This window comes from Mytilus trossulus, chromosome 2 (assembly GCF_036588685.1).
Source record: "Mytilus trossulus isolate FHL-02 chromosome 2, PNRI_Mtr1.1.1.hap1, whole genome shotgun sequence".
NCBI lineage: Eukaryota > Metazoa > Mollusca > Bivalvia > Mytilida > Mytilidae > Mytilus > Mytilus trossulus.
Genome location: NC_086374.1, coordinates 72,408,525 through 72,423,642, shown reverse-complemented (window position 1 = coordinate 72,423,642; position 15,118 = coordinate 72,408,525). Strand labels below are relative to the sequence as shown.

At 31.2% G+C, this 15,118-nt stretch overlaps 1 protein-coding gene across 1 annotated transcript; it reads right to left on the bottom strand.

Moving 5' to 3' along the window:
* Nucleotides 1–4,982: 4,982 nt before the first annotated feature.
* Nucleotides 4,983–13,874, bottom strand: LOC134705382 (tropomyosin-like). Its single transcript, XM_063564123.1, has 3 exons — nt 13,503–13,874; nt 7,344–7,486; nt 4,983–5,704 (listed from the first exon to the last, which is right to left on the bottom strand). The coding sequence occupies exons 1-3, from the start codon at nt 13,641–13,643 to the stop codon at nt 5,479–5,481; spliced, it is 510 nt and encodes a 169-aa protein (XP_063420193.1). The 5' UTR covers nt 13,644–13,874; the 3' UTR covers nt 4,983–5,478.
* Between the last annotated feature and the right edge of the window lie 1,244 nt (nt 13,875–15,118).

Here is a 15,118-nt window from a genome sequence, read left to right as displayed (position 1 = left end):
TCGCTTTTTGAAAGCAAACTCCATGCTACTAAATTTGATGGATCCATACCCAAGGTTATTAATTTGGAATATAATCCAGAACGTATTACCTTGTATGACAACAACCATGTTGTAGTATCTGTAGGTAATGAAGGTATACAAATCATTGACCTAACAACATTAAAACCTGGTAGGATAATTAAAGTTGGTGGAAAATGTAATGGAATCACTATTGTAAAGGATAAGATCTGGATACAAAATCAAAAGAACACTTTAACCATAATGGATATATATTGATGGTAGAGTTTTCAATACTATACAAACAACTTTAAATCCGTATGATATCTGTGCCAACACAGAAGGTGATGTGTATTGTACAGACGTTGATAGTAATAAAGTCTTCGTCGTAACATCGGATGAAAAAGAACGTGAGATATACAGTGGTTCTGACCTGAAAGATCCTTGTGGTGTGGCTGTAGATGACCGTGGTGATGTGTATGTAGCAGGTAGTGATTCAAGCAACATACATAAAATTTCTAATGACGGACAGAAACATGATATTGTCCTAACAGCAGACGATGGAATCTAAAGACCGTCCGGTTTATCTTTCAATTGTGAAACAAGAGAACTCTTGATTATAAACAACTGTTTTGATTCAGTCAATATTTATAAAGTACAATGAACACTGACTACGAACCGCTGACTGATAAAGTATCGTTATTATTCTATTGACGATTAACATCAACTAACAAACAGAAAAAAATGTAATTCAATTAAATATTCGCTAAAACATCATATTAAGGAGTTGTACTATGTTGCGAGAAAGTTTTATTTCCGTCCTATATACACTGTACTTGATATGATCAGACACATATAAGGGGACGACCATTTGATATTCAAAGGGGAGGGGAGGAGGATTTTTTTATGGAACGGTTATTTATTTTTGTGGACTAAAAGGATAGATTATTTATTTTCTGCACTGTTGAAGCTTGATTTTTCATTTTCATGAAAACAGTGGACTGATTATCTATTTTATATTTTCATTTCTTTTATTGTTAAATAGATAATACATGTATAGTCAAGTCATTATGTAGCATTAAATAAAAATTAATCCTCCTCCTATAATAGTTATCAAAGGTACCAGGATTATAATTTAGTACACCGGACGCGCGTTTCGTCTACATAAGACTCATCAGTGACGCTTATATCGAAATATTTATAAAGCCAAACAAGTACAAAGTTGAACAGCATTGAGGATCTAAAATTCCAAAAAGTTGTGCCAAATACGGCTTCGGTAATATAAGCCTGGAATAAGAAAATCCTTAGTTTTTCCAAAAATTCATGTCAGCACCGAAAGGTTGACGACTGGGCTGGTGATACCCTCAGAAACGAAACGTTCCTGAGCAGTGGCATCGACCCAGTGGTGTAAATAGTTATCAAAGGTACCAGGATTATAATTTAGTACGCCTGTAATAGTGAATCTTTTGAATTCCAAACTGCATATGTTGCATACGTACAAGGAATTTAAAACTCTTTTGAAAGTAATGCCAAACATATTTGCCGAGCAGCTCAAGGCCCAAACAAGCAGCCACAAACTAAACTATGTGAATTCCATTTTTTTCTTTATCTGACATGCACATTGGTCTTTTGATGTTGTCCCTAGAAACTAAAATCTTACAGTGAATTTATACGTTTTGCTTTGAGACCAAAATATTGTCAAAAAATTAAAATTTAAACATAACTTGCATTTTCAGATTATGAAAGGGTCTTTGGAACACCCAGAAAGCATGATTTTGCATCATATATTCTTTAGCTTCTTAGGCCTTCAGTGGCTGCAAAACCCTTCAAATCACAATTGACACGCTCCGCTTGGCGAAATATATTTGCCAATACTTTCAAAAGAGGTTAGTTGCAACCAATCTTTAATACTATGTATATATGCAATACATGTATATGCAGTTGGGAATATAAAAGATTCATTCTGATTAAAAGGTATATAATGACTTGACTATACATGTATTATTTATATTAAACAAATCATTTAAGAATTGTGTGTTTTCGAATATCATTTTATAGTTGTGAAAATGAATAATCAGTCCCTTGCTGTAATGAAAATGAAAAATCTTGCTTCAATAGTGCAGAAAATGAATGATCTGTCCTATCAGTTTACAAAAATAAATGACCAATCAAAAACAAATCCTCCTCCCCAAAAAATGGTCGTCCCCTAACATTTGTCAGCTGCATGTTTTGCATGAAGAAACATTTTTGTGGTGGCTTCTTCCTGTTTGCTTAGATTCTCAGTTCATTCTACACTTATCACTATTTCATTTTCAACATATATTTTATGACACATACTTCCATGTGATACAAAAAATAATACTTTCAGGTGTAAATTTATAGGACTGTTTACCCCACTCCGACACAAAGAATCAACAAGAGCAACTTTGTTTCTACCAACTGACAAAAATGTCGTCCATTGTTGAGGACACGAATGTGATGGTCTAGAAATTACCGTAATGATTTGCCCTCCCAAGGATCCCAATTTGTTATGGATATTGTAGGATACTGATCAATGCGGAGAGCCCTTTTTGAAACTAAAAGGATGGTTTTTAAAACAACGATTGCCAAATCAGAAAAAAAAAGACTTATTGATTGAATTACTGACTTGCTATCAAATATCCAATTATTTTGTTCAATGCCCTTTTCTAAAAGACCAACCAGGACAGATTTATTTGTCTTTGCAAGTGTACCATCAATGTTTGCAAGAGACCATGGAAGTGGACCTAATTCACAAAGTTAAGTATTTGGCTGCTGTATTTTTTATTTTATTTTTTTGTGTTTCGACTTGCAGAAAATCTATTCTACCTGTCAATTGTTTTTTTTTCAAATTCAGTTAAAAGGGGACTGATTATCATTGTTATTACTATGTCAGGTAAGTTTTTATAACACAAAAATCCTCTTGGAAGATAAAGATAGGAACTTTTTTTAATTATATTTTTGAAATCGCATTGAAGAGACTTTGAACAGCTTAAATAAGTAAAAAAACTAAGTTAATATCATATGAATTATGAAAAAAATATTTTCCAATGTAATAAAAAAATATTTAAAAAAAGGGGGGTATCCACTCCACAAACGCCTGTATTTGGACTTCAAAGCTATCCATATGTGATCCTCGATTAATATGATGTGCGAATTTAAATATTTCAAGTATGACAAATTGCGTGTTACGTATTTTATCTCGTTTTGAAGTGAAACAATCTAAAAATTGACTTGCACCTGCACAAAGTCAGGAATCTGATGTGCAGTAGTTTTTTTTATGTGGTTTGCTAAAGTGTTTCTCGTTTCTCGAAATTTATATCTAGAGACTGAAAATGAGGGTCGGTTGAATACAAAACCTTAAGACAAAAGAAATGAATTCAGCTTTTCAAGTGTGAACTTTCCATTTATATGTAGCAACATTCCAAAAGCGTCTGCATATGATGTAGATATCTGACAATTAGTAAGATATATTCCCGGGCTTTTATTTCCTATCAGAATTAGATAGAGGGTTGCTGCTCACAAGGAAAGTATTGAAACAAGATTTCCAAATGGTGAAGTTGAAATCATTCCTTCGTAAATTTTAAAGACAGCATCACTAGTCGGTTGACCGTTATGGAAAATCCGTTTCACAGATGACATCAGATATGTTCTTTGTGTCGTAACTTCAACCCCGTTCCCTTTTCACGAACATGACCTACCATTTTAGACTATATACCGAATGTGTATGTACATGATCAACACAACAAGTGCCACCATCTTTCGTGAGCGCCTGAGATTAACCACAGTTTTATTGGGGTTCTTGTTGTTATTTATCTATGTTTTGTTTTGTGTACTATTATTTGTCTGTTTGTCTTTTTCTTTTATGGCCATGGCGTTGTCAGTTTATTTTCGACCTATGAGTTTGAATGTCCCTTTGGTATCTTTCGCGCCTCTTTCAATGTATAAATGTTTGCAATTCCACCTTTATCAGTTTATGGTTGAACGGTTGCTGTTTCCAAATTTTTCTCCTCGTCTCCGAAAGTTGACACTTCAATTGTGTCCCTTAATCCTGTTCTTATAAGTAATTGCGATGATCTGGGTAATATATTTGGTAAATGAAAGTTAGCAACCTTCTCCTTGATGTCTTGTCATTATAGATGTTACTTTTCCTTCGCATATTCTAGTTTGATGTTCCTTGTTTAATTTTTGTACATATATTATGTGATTTACACTCGAAAACACGGTGGTTTCCTAGACAGTTAAAACATAGTTTGTTTTTTGTTTGCTTTACGATGTTCAATATTGTATTAACATCAGAGACTATCATGCAGTTTCCTGGAAAATGTATACCATTTGCAGTAGATTCATGGACATTTTTGTCATTGTAACGTTTATTTTTAGCATTGCAATTTTGCTATGTGTTTCCAATGAATTGTGTCCAAAGCTTCGTCGCTACTGTTTTGTTGATTGCAAGTATTGCCTTTAACTTCGTTTCTAATATTGAACACATTTTCCCGTCAGTTACGGCACCATAATATGTTGTTTAAGGTAGATACATGCGTTGTGTAAAGACTGCGTTTATTCAACGTCTGCCACCGGACCCTGATTTCCTTTGAACTGAGTTTTACTGTTCATATTGTTGTGTGTTCGTTTGTTCTACATAAGCTAGAGGTGTAGGGGAGGTTTAAGATTTCAAAAAAATGTGTTTACACCCACCGCATTTTTTGGCGCCTGTCCAAAGTCAGAGCCTCTGGCATTTGTTAGTCTTGTATGAATTTTAAATTTAGTTTCTTTTGAATTTTCGGAGTTGAGTATGACGACCATTATCACTGAACTAGTATATATTTTTGTTTAGGGGCATGCTGAATTCAGCTTGCCTCCGGATAAGGGAGACTCTCGCTGCATTAAAGACTCATTTGTAGACTTCGGCTGCTCTTTGGTTGGGTTGTCGTCTCTTTGACCCATTCCTCATTTTCATTCTCAATTTATTTTTAAGTAACGTCATAATACATAAATGTCTGGTAGCAAAGTTAATGTATATGTTATAGAGCTAAATTCCCGACAGTGCGAAAATGTATGGAATAACAAAAAGTCTTATTTCTTTTCTGTACAGATTATTTTCATCAGCAAACATATTAATGAGGTTCATATTGCTATCATCTTATTACAAAAAAAATGCAAAAATATGGATTATTGAGCATACAAAATAAAAGATATAAACAGTTCAGAACAAATCTGCTAAGTCTATATGTGTCTTTTGTTAGGCAACCCAAATGATCATGCAAATAAATCACCTCTTCATATCGGCTTCTTCAACTAGTTTCCGTTTTGCCTCAGTCAATTGTTTCTCACGTTGTTTATATCCTTTCATCATTTTTCAAGGTTTTCCAAGACCTTCTTATTTCTGAGAGCAAAATTAATACAGTAAAAGAATTAATAAAAAGCTATAATTAAGAGGAAATGTAGAATAATAATTAGTATTTATTTCTTGCAACAAGATGAAAAGCAATTCAAAGTAGATTTTTGTGACTCTTTCACCTCGTCAATTTTTCTATCTGCCTCCTTAGCAATATATTTGGCCTCTTTCAGTTCTTGTTCCAGAGCATCTATTTGTTCGTCATCTTCATCCCCCACAATGTATTTGGCCTCTTTCATGTGTTGTTTTTCGTCATCTGCTACATTACGACTTTCTAGTACCTTTCTTTCTCTATTAAGACGATTTGAACATACTTATTAAAAACATTTTACCATTATTACCAGGAACATAAATATGCCATAAATGATGCCATCTAAATAAAAAAAAATATTAGTTTTCAAAAGATTCCTGAAAAAAAGAAACAAAGGTGTATTTATTGACGGTATTACTAAATGAAAAAAAGGTAAAAGTTATACAAAGCCACAACCACTGAACACATATTTTACTCAGTCAAATTTGCGTCGCGCTTCGTTTGTAATGAGTTATGTTTGTTTTATTACATGCAGCTCAAAGCTGTTCTATTCTCCCATCATCGAGAATCATTTTTTTTCTCTCAAGCTCGTCGACCTCTATCGGTCTTGGAAATAATTCTACCTGCAAGCCATTAATTTTCTTATTAGCTCATTGTACTTCGTCTCATTTTCTTCAGCAATGGTTTTAAAATCAGGCAAACTCCTAAGAATCAGAATTTTTCTTCATCAATGGTTTTAAAATCAGGCAAACTCCTAAGAATCAGAATTTTTCTTCATCAGTGGAGGTTCGAAATTCCAATGGACGTCTGACTATAATGCAAAGCAAGTAATCTATAAGAAATAAACGAAAAAAACATCTGGACAATAGCTTAGCAGAATCATAAAACATACTTGTCGTTTTTTAATTGAAGCTATGCCGAAATCTCTTTCTAAGATAGAACACATAATATTCCCTTTTGAAAATGCCATTGCTTTTATCAGGACAGATAGATATGGTATTTTTGTAGAACTAGGAGGTCCGATGCGGAAGTAATTTATCATATCTATTATGTTTTGTCTATGTATTTTCCATAACCAAAACTTGTTTTTGTTTGTTTTGTAAATAAAGAATTTGAATTATAATACTAATTTTGACTACACTTCAAGTATGTCATGATTTTGTGTGGACAACTGAGCCATCAAATAGAATCAATTATATTAGAAATGGTTTCGTTATAAACAGTTGCTATATTTGTGTTTAATTCTTGAAATGAATAAGGCAATCTTAGTAATGTGTTTGTGTTTACAGTATTAGTCCTCTGCAATCAGTTAGGTTAAACTAAACCCGAATGGTCCAAACTTGGTGCATTTTTAAATCCTTCTACTCTGCAGGTTCATATATGTTGTTGTCCGTGTTTAAATGAAGGTCAAGTTCAATTTTCACAACTTTAGCAAATATTTCTGTATAATTATTTTTTTTAAGTCATGTGTGTTATGAAAGTAGATATCAAAGATGTTATATATGATTATCTTATTTTATATTTTTGGAGGAAATGAAACATGAAAGTGACTTGTTAATGTAAATTGTACCATCTCATACACAGTCAACTGGTATTCATGTAACTGTTCATGCTGAGATGTAAAAGAACTGTACACACCCAATCTGAATGTCCATTTTTTAAATAAAAATTAACTTTTTTCTATTATTTTTTTTCCTCATGAAGCATACATTCATGTACCATTCCTTCCGTTTCAAAATTTTCTCTACTTAAGCTTGACATAATTCAAGTAAATAGTTATGTTAAATCCTAATACCATACGCTATTCTATATTTGAATGATTTATACAGACAAGTCTATGAAGGAAACAGTTAAACAATATTAATATGATGTTGGTATGGCTCAAAAAAGAATATATACCTTTCTATTTCATCTGCAGCCTTTGATAGTTTATTGACCTCTTCTAATTTTTCTGCTGCATGTGTGTATCCTCCCTCCGAATTCATAATAACTTCCTCTAACATACTGATTTTTCTTGTTAGACTTTGGATTTCTTGACAATGCTAAAATGTACATCTAACCATATTATAATTAACAATCAAAGTGCTTGTAAGCACTGAGGGTGAAAGATTGCTTTAATTTATCAGTGGGAAGTAATATTAAATAAAATGCCTTGTTTAAAGCATTGGTTGTAGTTGATTTAATAGCAATTCTAGACAAAGTAAGTTTACTCCAATTTTTAAAAATGGCTTTAACAATGACTTCATTTATTTAGAACAGTTATTAGATACATGCGCCTTGCAAACTTTATGTAATTTTCTTGACAAAGGTTACATCATTATGGGTCTTGAATATCTGTGCATATATTACATCGATAAATGTCTGTATAATTTTCTTGACAAAGGTAACATCATTATGGGTCTTGAATATCTGTGCATATATTACATCGATAGATTTCTGGAAATGTTCATGGATAAGATTTATAGACTGTTATGATCAATGCACTATATTTTTGGTATCAAAAAGGTAGCGATAAGTCTTCGAAGATTTAAATATCAAATCAGTTCCATAAGGTTTTGATTGCGTTTCATTCAATCTTTACCTAAATATTAATTAATTCTGTTCGTTATATAAACAAAATATGATACTACATGTTTTATCTATATAGGAATAATTATTAACTTGTAATAGAGGTGTTGCAGAACTGAAGTATTTAGATACGTATACGTATAATCAGTTAATGATAATTATATAAGATATATATACACATAAAGCTTCTACAACTATAAACGCTATGCTTAACATGCTAAAGGCTAAAACAGAAATGATATGAAGGCAACACCTAAGGTGTATATGCTCCGTTGAGAAAACTCTAGTTGTGCTGATTTTTCTTTTAAATCATCTTTTAACTTGTTCTTCTCGTCTTTTAATTGTTTCATTTTCACTTTAAGAACATTCAATGGATTATCACCGGCTTTTAGTATCGCTTCGAATCAATGTAGGTCTTCGATGTTTCTATCGCTATCATTTTTAACAGCAGTTGCTCTGTTTGTATGAAAAATTGAATCCAGTTCTTAATTTAAATGGTCCTTGCATAATACCACAACCACAATCGTTACGTGTTTAAAAATCTATATTCTTACGCAAAGTGATACCTAGCCTGACATACCTACCAATATATATAATAGTTTTATTTTATAATGTTATGCATGTAAAAGGTAAAATCACAAAAATACTGAACTCAGAGGAAAATCAATTCGGAAAGTCCATAATCACATGGCAAAATCAAATAACAAAACGCATCAAAAACGAATGGACAAGAACTGTCATACTCCTGACTTGGTACAGGCATTTTCAAATGTAGAAAATAGTGGATTAAACCTGGTTCTATAGCGCTAACCCTCTCACTTTAATAACAGTCTCATCAAATTCCGTTATATTTACATGATGTGTTAAATAAACAGTCACAATTAATAAAATAGTCAAAATATGAGTACATCAGTCATCATCTTATAACAATTTTAAAAGGAACAATTTAACAGAACACAAAACATCTACTATCTACGAACACATTGATTGATTTGAGTGTCTGACGTCAGAAAATTTGTATACGTCACATAAATTTGTCGTTCAATGTGCATACAAACAACTTTAAAATTTACATAGGCAATGTAAGCATACAGGGTTAGAAAATCAAGAGTATATAAGAATAAATTACAGAAATAGACCGAGATTCAAACTAGTCCAAAAGTTATAGATAGAATTTATGAGAATCCAAAAATAGTTAACTCCACTAAAATACTGTATGTTTTATCAATTATATATTTTATGTGTATATATGTCCCGCTGGGGGCCTAATTTGGAAAATAAAATTTATCTTATCTTATCTTAGCTTCTCTTATCTTATCTTATAATTTGCTGATGGAGCAGTGAGTCAGGTTTAATATGGCACTACTTCTTTATAAGTTGTTACTATAGAAGGTCGACAATTCAAAAATTCATACAAATTGCATATTCAGCAAAATGTCGAGATGATATTGCCGAAAATCATCACATTTTTGATAGTTTATGATGATTATTATAGTTCAAATCTTCATTTTATACATTAACGGAGTTGTCCGTGAATTTTTGAAGGGTGACCTCAAACTGTTCAACTCTTTGTTCTTCTGTCAGTTAATTCTTAATTGTCTCTGGTTGTATCATTTTAAGGAATTGTCATTATTTATCAGCTGGGGGGGGGGGGGGGGGAGGCGTCGGTTCAAGTTTTTCACATCAAAATGTTTTGTTGGCAACACAAATGGAAGTTTTTACATTGCACGGTTGTTTTTTTGGCACACCCCCCCCCTTAATATTTATGAACTATACTAGTCAACAAAAGAAACGATACACGACTTTGAAATAAAATTGATCAAAAAGTATTAGATATAAAACAAAATGAGATACACTATTTTAAAAAGCTTTCATTTGCAATGTATGCACATTTAATAATGAAAATCAAAACTTGTCGGAAGGTATCTAAATTCCGTGAAAACGATCATAGGGTGCAAATCAGTTTTGCGGAAAGTTGAATAAAAAATTGACACATAATTTTCTAAGTACTAAATAAAATTTCAAATTTAAAAAAAAATATTCAATATGCTTATCAGGTTATGTTCATGTTGTAACTAATGGATTGAAATATTGCTTTTTCAATTTTTTTGGAAAAAAAGTGGGTTTTTTTAAATCTCAAAAATTGCAAAAAAAATAATTTTATTTTCGTCTCAAATCAATGCTTTAGATATGAAAACAACACACCGTAAATTTGAAACCTTTCGGATTAGTTTTAAGATTGTTACCGCTTTTTGAATGTCAATTTACACATACTGTCTATGGTAAATCAGTTGATAAAGTAAACATTTTAACGATTTCTCGTGGTGCCGAACTTTGCTTATTAAATAAACGAATAAACTGTATGATTTTTAAAAACATATTAATGGCAAACACTGTCTTTACCTTTAAATGATAGGTTGGCATCAATAGTTGGAACTTCTGTTTTTAAATTTGTCGCTTCATGTGAATTTTGTAAAAAAAACAAAAATTCGCAAAAAAAATGTCACGTTAGCAAAAAAAAATGTTTTTTTTAAACGGATTTATATTTCCATAATGATTAAGTATTACTACCTTCAATATTGGTCCAATGAACGGAAAACTTTATCTTCAATTTGAAAAAAATGTCTTGTAACGTTTCTTTTATTGACTAGTATATTATTAAAGTAATTTAGTGTTAGGGGTTTCCTGTAATTTGTTCCATGTTTTTATAAATGTATCTTTACAACATTTATGTCATTTTCTATATTATGTTCACTTAGTATCACAGTTTTCTGTAAAATAGAAACTTTTATTCAGACGTAAAGTTTTTGATATTACAATGTTAATCTTATTCAAGCAGAAATTTCTGTAATAAAACATTAGTTTGTTCAGATCATGTTTTTTTTCCACACCCAATTAGATAATCTCCTCCCTTTTTTTAAGTTGATATTTTTTTAATTAGTGAAAGGTTTTACAGAAATTATATATTTTCATTTAATTGTGAACTAACGATATTGTGTAAGGCGAGATAACTCGACCTTTTAACACAATGATAAATGTATTTATAGTAGCAAATCATTATTTAAAAAAAAGTCTTTTACCAATCAAATATTGCTTCATTGAGTTGCAAAAGTTCACAACTTTAACCAAATGTTAATGTTTATGATTCCCCAGGCTTTTATCCAAGTGGTCAACAGGCTAATGATCCCCGATTAGCTAGGGCAATCAACGGGTCATAGTACGCCCACTACTGGTAGGTCCTATTTTACAAACTCAATTGAGTTATATAAATCAATTTAAGTGTTATGGGCCGTAATTTACTAGATATATAATGTGTTTTCTCTTTATAATATTGAACCTATTCAATTATATACATGATAGTCATATTGATTTAGAGTTGTCTCCCTTTTAAAACTTGGAAAGGAGGTCATGAATAGATATAAGTATCATCATAGATAAAATAGCTATTATATCTATGGTCTCGTTTTAACGTTTATCATCAAAGAAAATATATAATACACTTGAAATTTGATATGCATGCTAACAAATATTTATCAGTTAATGATAATTCTATAAGATATATATACACATTTAGCTTTTTTAACTATAAACGCTATGCTAAGGGACCGGTCAAAATTTCTTGATGCATGGGACCGGTGCAAAAAGAAAATTGTCTGAAATAATTCTCTTGATCCCATGGTTACTGGCAGAATAAAATTATGCTTGTCCCATGCACTTTACCTAGTAAAAAAGTGTGTGTCCCATGTTAAAGCACAAAAACATGATCAAAGTTGTGGATACATTTCATGCTACAATGTATTTGGATAGCTAAAAAATAATGCTACTATGTGACCTGTATCTATTTTGCTATTATAAAGTAAACAAAACAATACATAAGCATATGTTATTGCCAACACAGGAGCCCAAACAGATGACAATATGTTATTGATTATAATAAATGATACATGCAATATTAAACAATTAACATGTATGAAGTGTATGGTAGAATACATTTTTTCCAAAAAATTGCAGCTTAATTTAGAATCTGACTGTTCTAAATTAACAGTGGGTAGGTAAATTTTCCAAAAAAAAATAATTACAAAAATATGATTTTTTTTTCTGCTTAGAATAAAACATTCCCCATTATTTGAATAGTCATACCAGAAGAAGTGAACATCTCGAGACAGTTAAATTTTCAAATTTAAAACGAGAGGAATGTGAAAATAGCATCAAAATTAGAGAAGTGAACATCTCCAATTTCCACTTACAACAATATTGTATTTTAAACATTTTTTTTAAAAGTGGGAAAAAAGTAAAATTTACTATCTCAACATAATTTTATATGCAGCTTGATTGATTATATATTTATATCTGGGCTATTCAGAGCTTGTTGGGTGTGGGTTCCAGATTTGTAATGACCTTTGAATGAATATTCCAATCATTTCTTTTGGTAGTATGCTACTGTGTTTGTTAAATTTCCACAAACATTCTTTTTCTACAGCCAGTATGTAATAAAAAAAAAAAGAGTTTTCATTCTACAATGTCTGTTGAATTTGCATAATCATGATAATAACATTTATGATTAAGGTAGTTCAGGGGGTCATCACTGAACATCATTTCTGAGCATGTTAGATTTTTGTTTTATTAAAGGAATTATGGTCTACATGTACAAAATAAAACAGAAACATTAAAACAATTCATTTTGTTTAATTATAGTTGAAGTAGCACTTTTAATTGCATGGCCATTTTCCTGAAAATTTCTGTTTCAACCCAAGGGAGATAATTTGTATAGAAAGTACATGGAAATCACACATTTTGTCAATGTTCTTAAAAGTATGTCTGGTTTATACACCACATTTCTTTTTATTGAAACTTCCAAAGCATATTAAATGGAGATTTTCACAAATTTTCAGAATTTTCCCTTTGTAAAAATAAAAGTGATGTTTAATAGAAAAATACCTTCTGTCAGGAAAGACAACTCTGATAAATGGGAGACAACTCTGCTTTATGGGAGGACAGATTTATATTTGACAATCATGCTTTTTTGTGCAGAAACACTATCCATGAATTCGGTTTTTTTACATTTGTTAAACAGGTATACATGTAAAATACCTAATCAAATTTTTACATATTTTTTTAATTTTATATCAAAGTATTTTTTCATGTTTATTCTGTTTCAAAATTTTTTTTTGTTGCCTTCACTGTTCTTTAAATCTTGAAAATGAATTTGCTATGTTGTAACTGTTAAATTCACATTGCTAGATGTTCATGATGTTATTTTTGTTTGTTATATAAAATTTATCAAAATTTTTTTTTTTTTATATACAGACATTGTTTCAAAAAGTTCATGTCCCATGCTTGCCAATAATGAAAAAACATTGAGTCCCATTCCTGTAAACACTACAAAAAGTGCTTGTCCCATTACAGTTTGCACCGGTCCCATGCATCAAGAAATTTTGACCAGTCCCTAAACATGCTAGAGGCTAAAACAGAATTAAAGACAACACCTACGGTGTCAATGGTCCGTTGAGAAAACTCTAGTTGTGCTGATTTTTCTTTTAAATCATCTTTTAACTTGTCATTCTCGGCTTTTAATTGTTTCATTTTCACTTTAAGAACATTCAATGGATTATCACCGGCTTTTGCTGACATTTTTGAAAATTATCAATGAATCTGTTAAGACCGTATCACTCCTCTATAATTTGTATCGCTTCGAATCAATGTAGGTCTTCGATGTTTCTATCGCTATAATTTCTAACAGCAGCTGCTCTGTTTGTAAGAAAAACGAATCCAGTTCTTAATTTAAATGGTCCTTGCATGATACAACAACCACAATCGTTACCTGTTTAAAAATCTATATTCTTACGCAAAGTGATACCTAGACTGACATCCCTACCAATACATATAACAGTTATATCCCGAGGTTATATATAGTTTATTTTATAATATTCAGCATGTAAATACTGTATGATTTATCAATATTAAATGTTAAGAATATATATGTCCCCCTGGGAACCTAATTTGAAAAATAAAATGTATCTTCTCTTCAATTATCTTATCTTATCTTATAATTTGCTGATAGAGCGATGGAGCAGTGCGTCAGGTTTGATATGGCACTAATTCTTTATAAGTTGTTACTATGGAAGGTCGGAAATACAAAAATTCATATAAATTGCATATTCAGCAAACTGTCGATATGATATTGCCGTAAATCATCACATTTTTAATAGTTTATATTTATACAATTTACTACTTTTTCACATCAAAATGTTTTGTTTACACCCCCCCCCCCCCTTAATATTTATGAACAACATAATGACCTCCCTTAGAACGATGTTTCATAACTATGATCCCCCCTCAAAACACCCCATTGATTAGCAGTTGGATGAAGATGATGACTGCAGGTTACATAGTTACAAATAGCTATGAGATGTATGTGGAAATTGACACTATCTGTTACAGAGACTGAGAGTATGGCAGAAAAAGATTATTATTTATTAATAGCTTGGACTAATTTATTTGATAAAGATAGTTTACATGTAGTTATTTGTTTGGTTAACAGTCATTAATACGTGATATTTTCTAAATATTTCTAAATATCTTTTATCGGATATAATAAATCATATAGTGATAGAGTGAGTATTACTAGAGTTTTTTTTTATTCCTGGTAATAGGATACTCCTTGATTCTTTTTTTGAAAGCAAACTTTATGTTTGTAAACTTGATGGATCCAAACCCAAAATAATTAATTTGGATTCTTCACCACAATGTATTTCCTTGTATGACAGCAACCATGCTGTAGTATCTGTATATGATGAAGGTATTCAGATCACTAACCTGACAATATTCAAGTCTGGTAGGTAAATTAAAGTTGCAGGAAATTGTGTAGAAATCACCTATGAGAATAATAACATCTGGGTAAATAATGTAGCAAAGACTCTAACCATATTAGATATCAATGGTAAAGTTCTGAATACAATACAAACAATCTTTAATCCCTCAGATATATGTGCAAATACAGAAGGTCATGTCTTTTGTACAGACCGTGATAGTGGTAAAGTCTACGTCGTTACTTCCAATGGAAAAGAACGTGAGATATACAGCAGTCCTGACCTGAAACGTGCGGT

Coding starts and splice junctions, on each gene's coding strand:
- LOC134705382 (XM_063564123.1), bottom strand. CDS start 13,643: ATGTCAGCAAAAGCCGGTGATAATCCATTGAATGTTCTTAAAGTGAAA. Junction 7,487..13,502: donor CTCAACGGACCATTGACACC/GTAGGTGTTGTC, acceptor TGTACATTTTAG/CATTGTCAAGAAATCCAAAG. Junction 5,705..7,343: donor GCTGCAGATGAAATAGAAAG/GTATATATTCTT, acceptor TCGTCTTAATAG/AGAAAGAAAGGTACTAGAAA.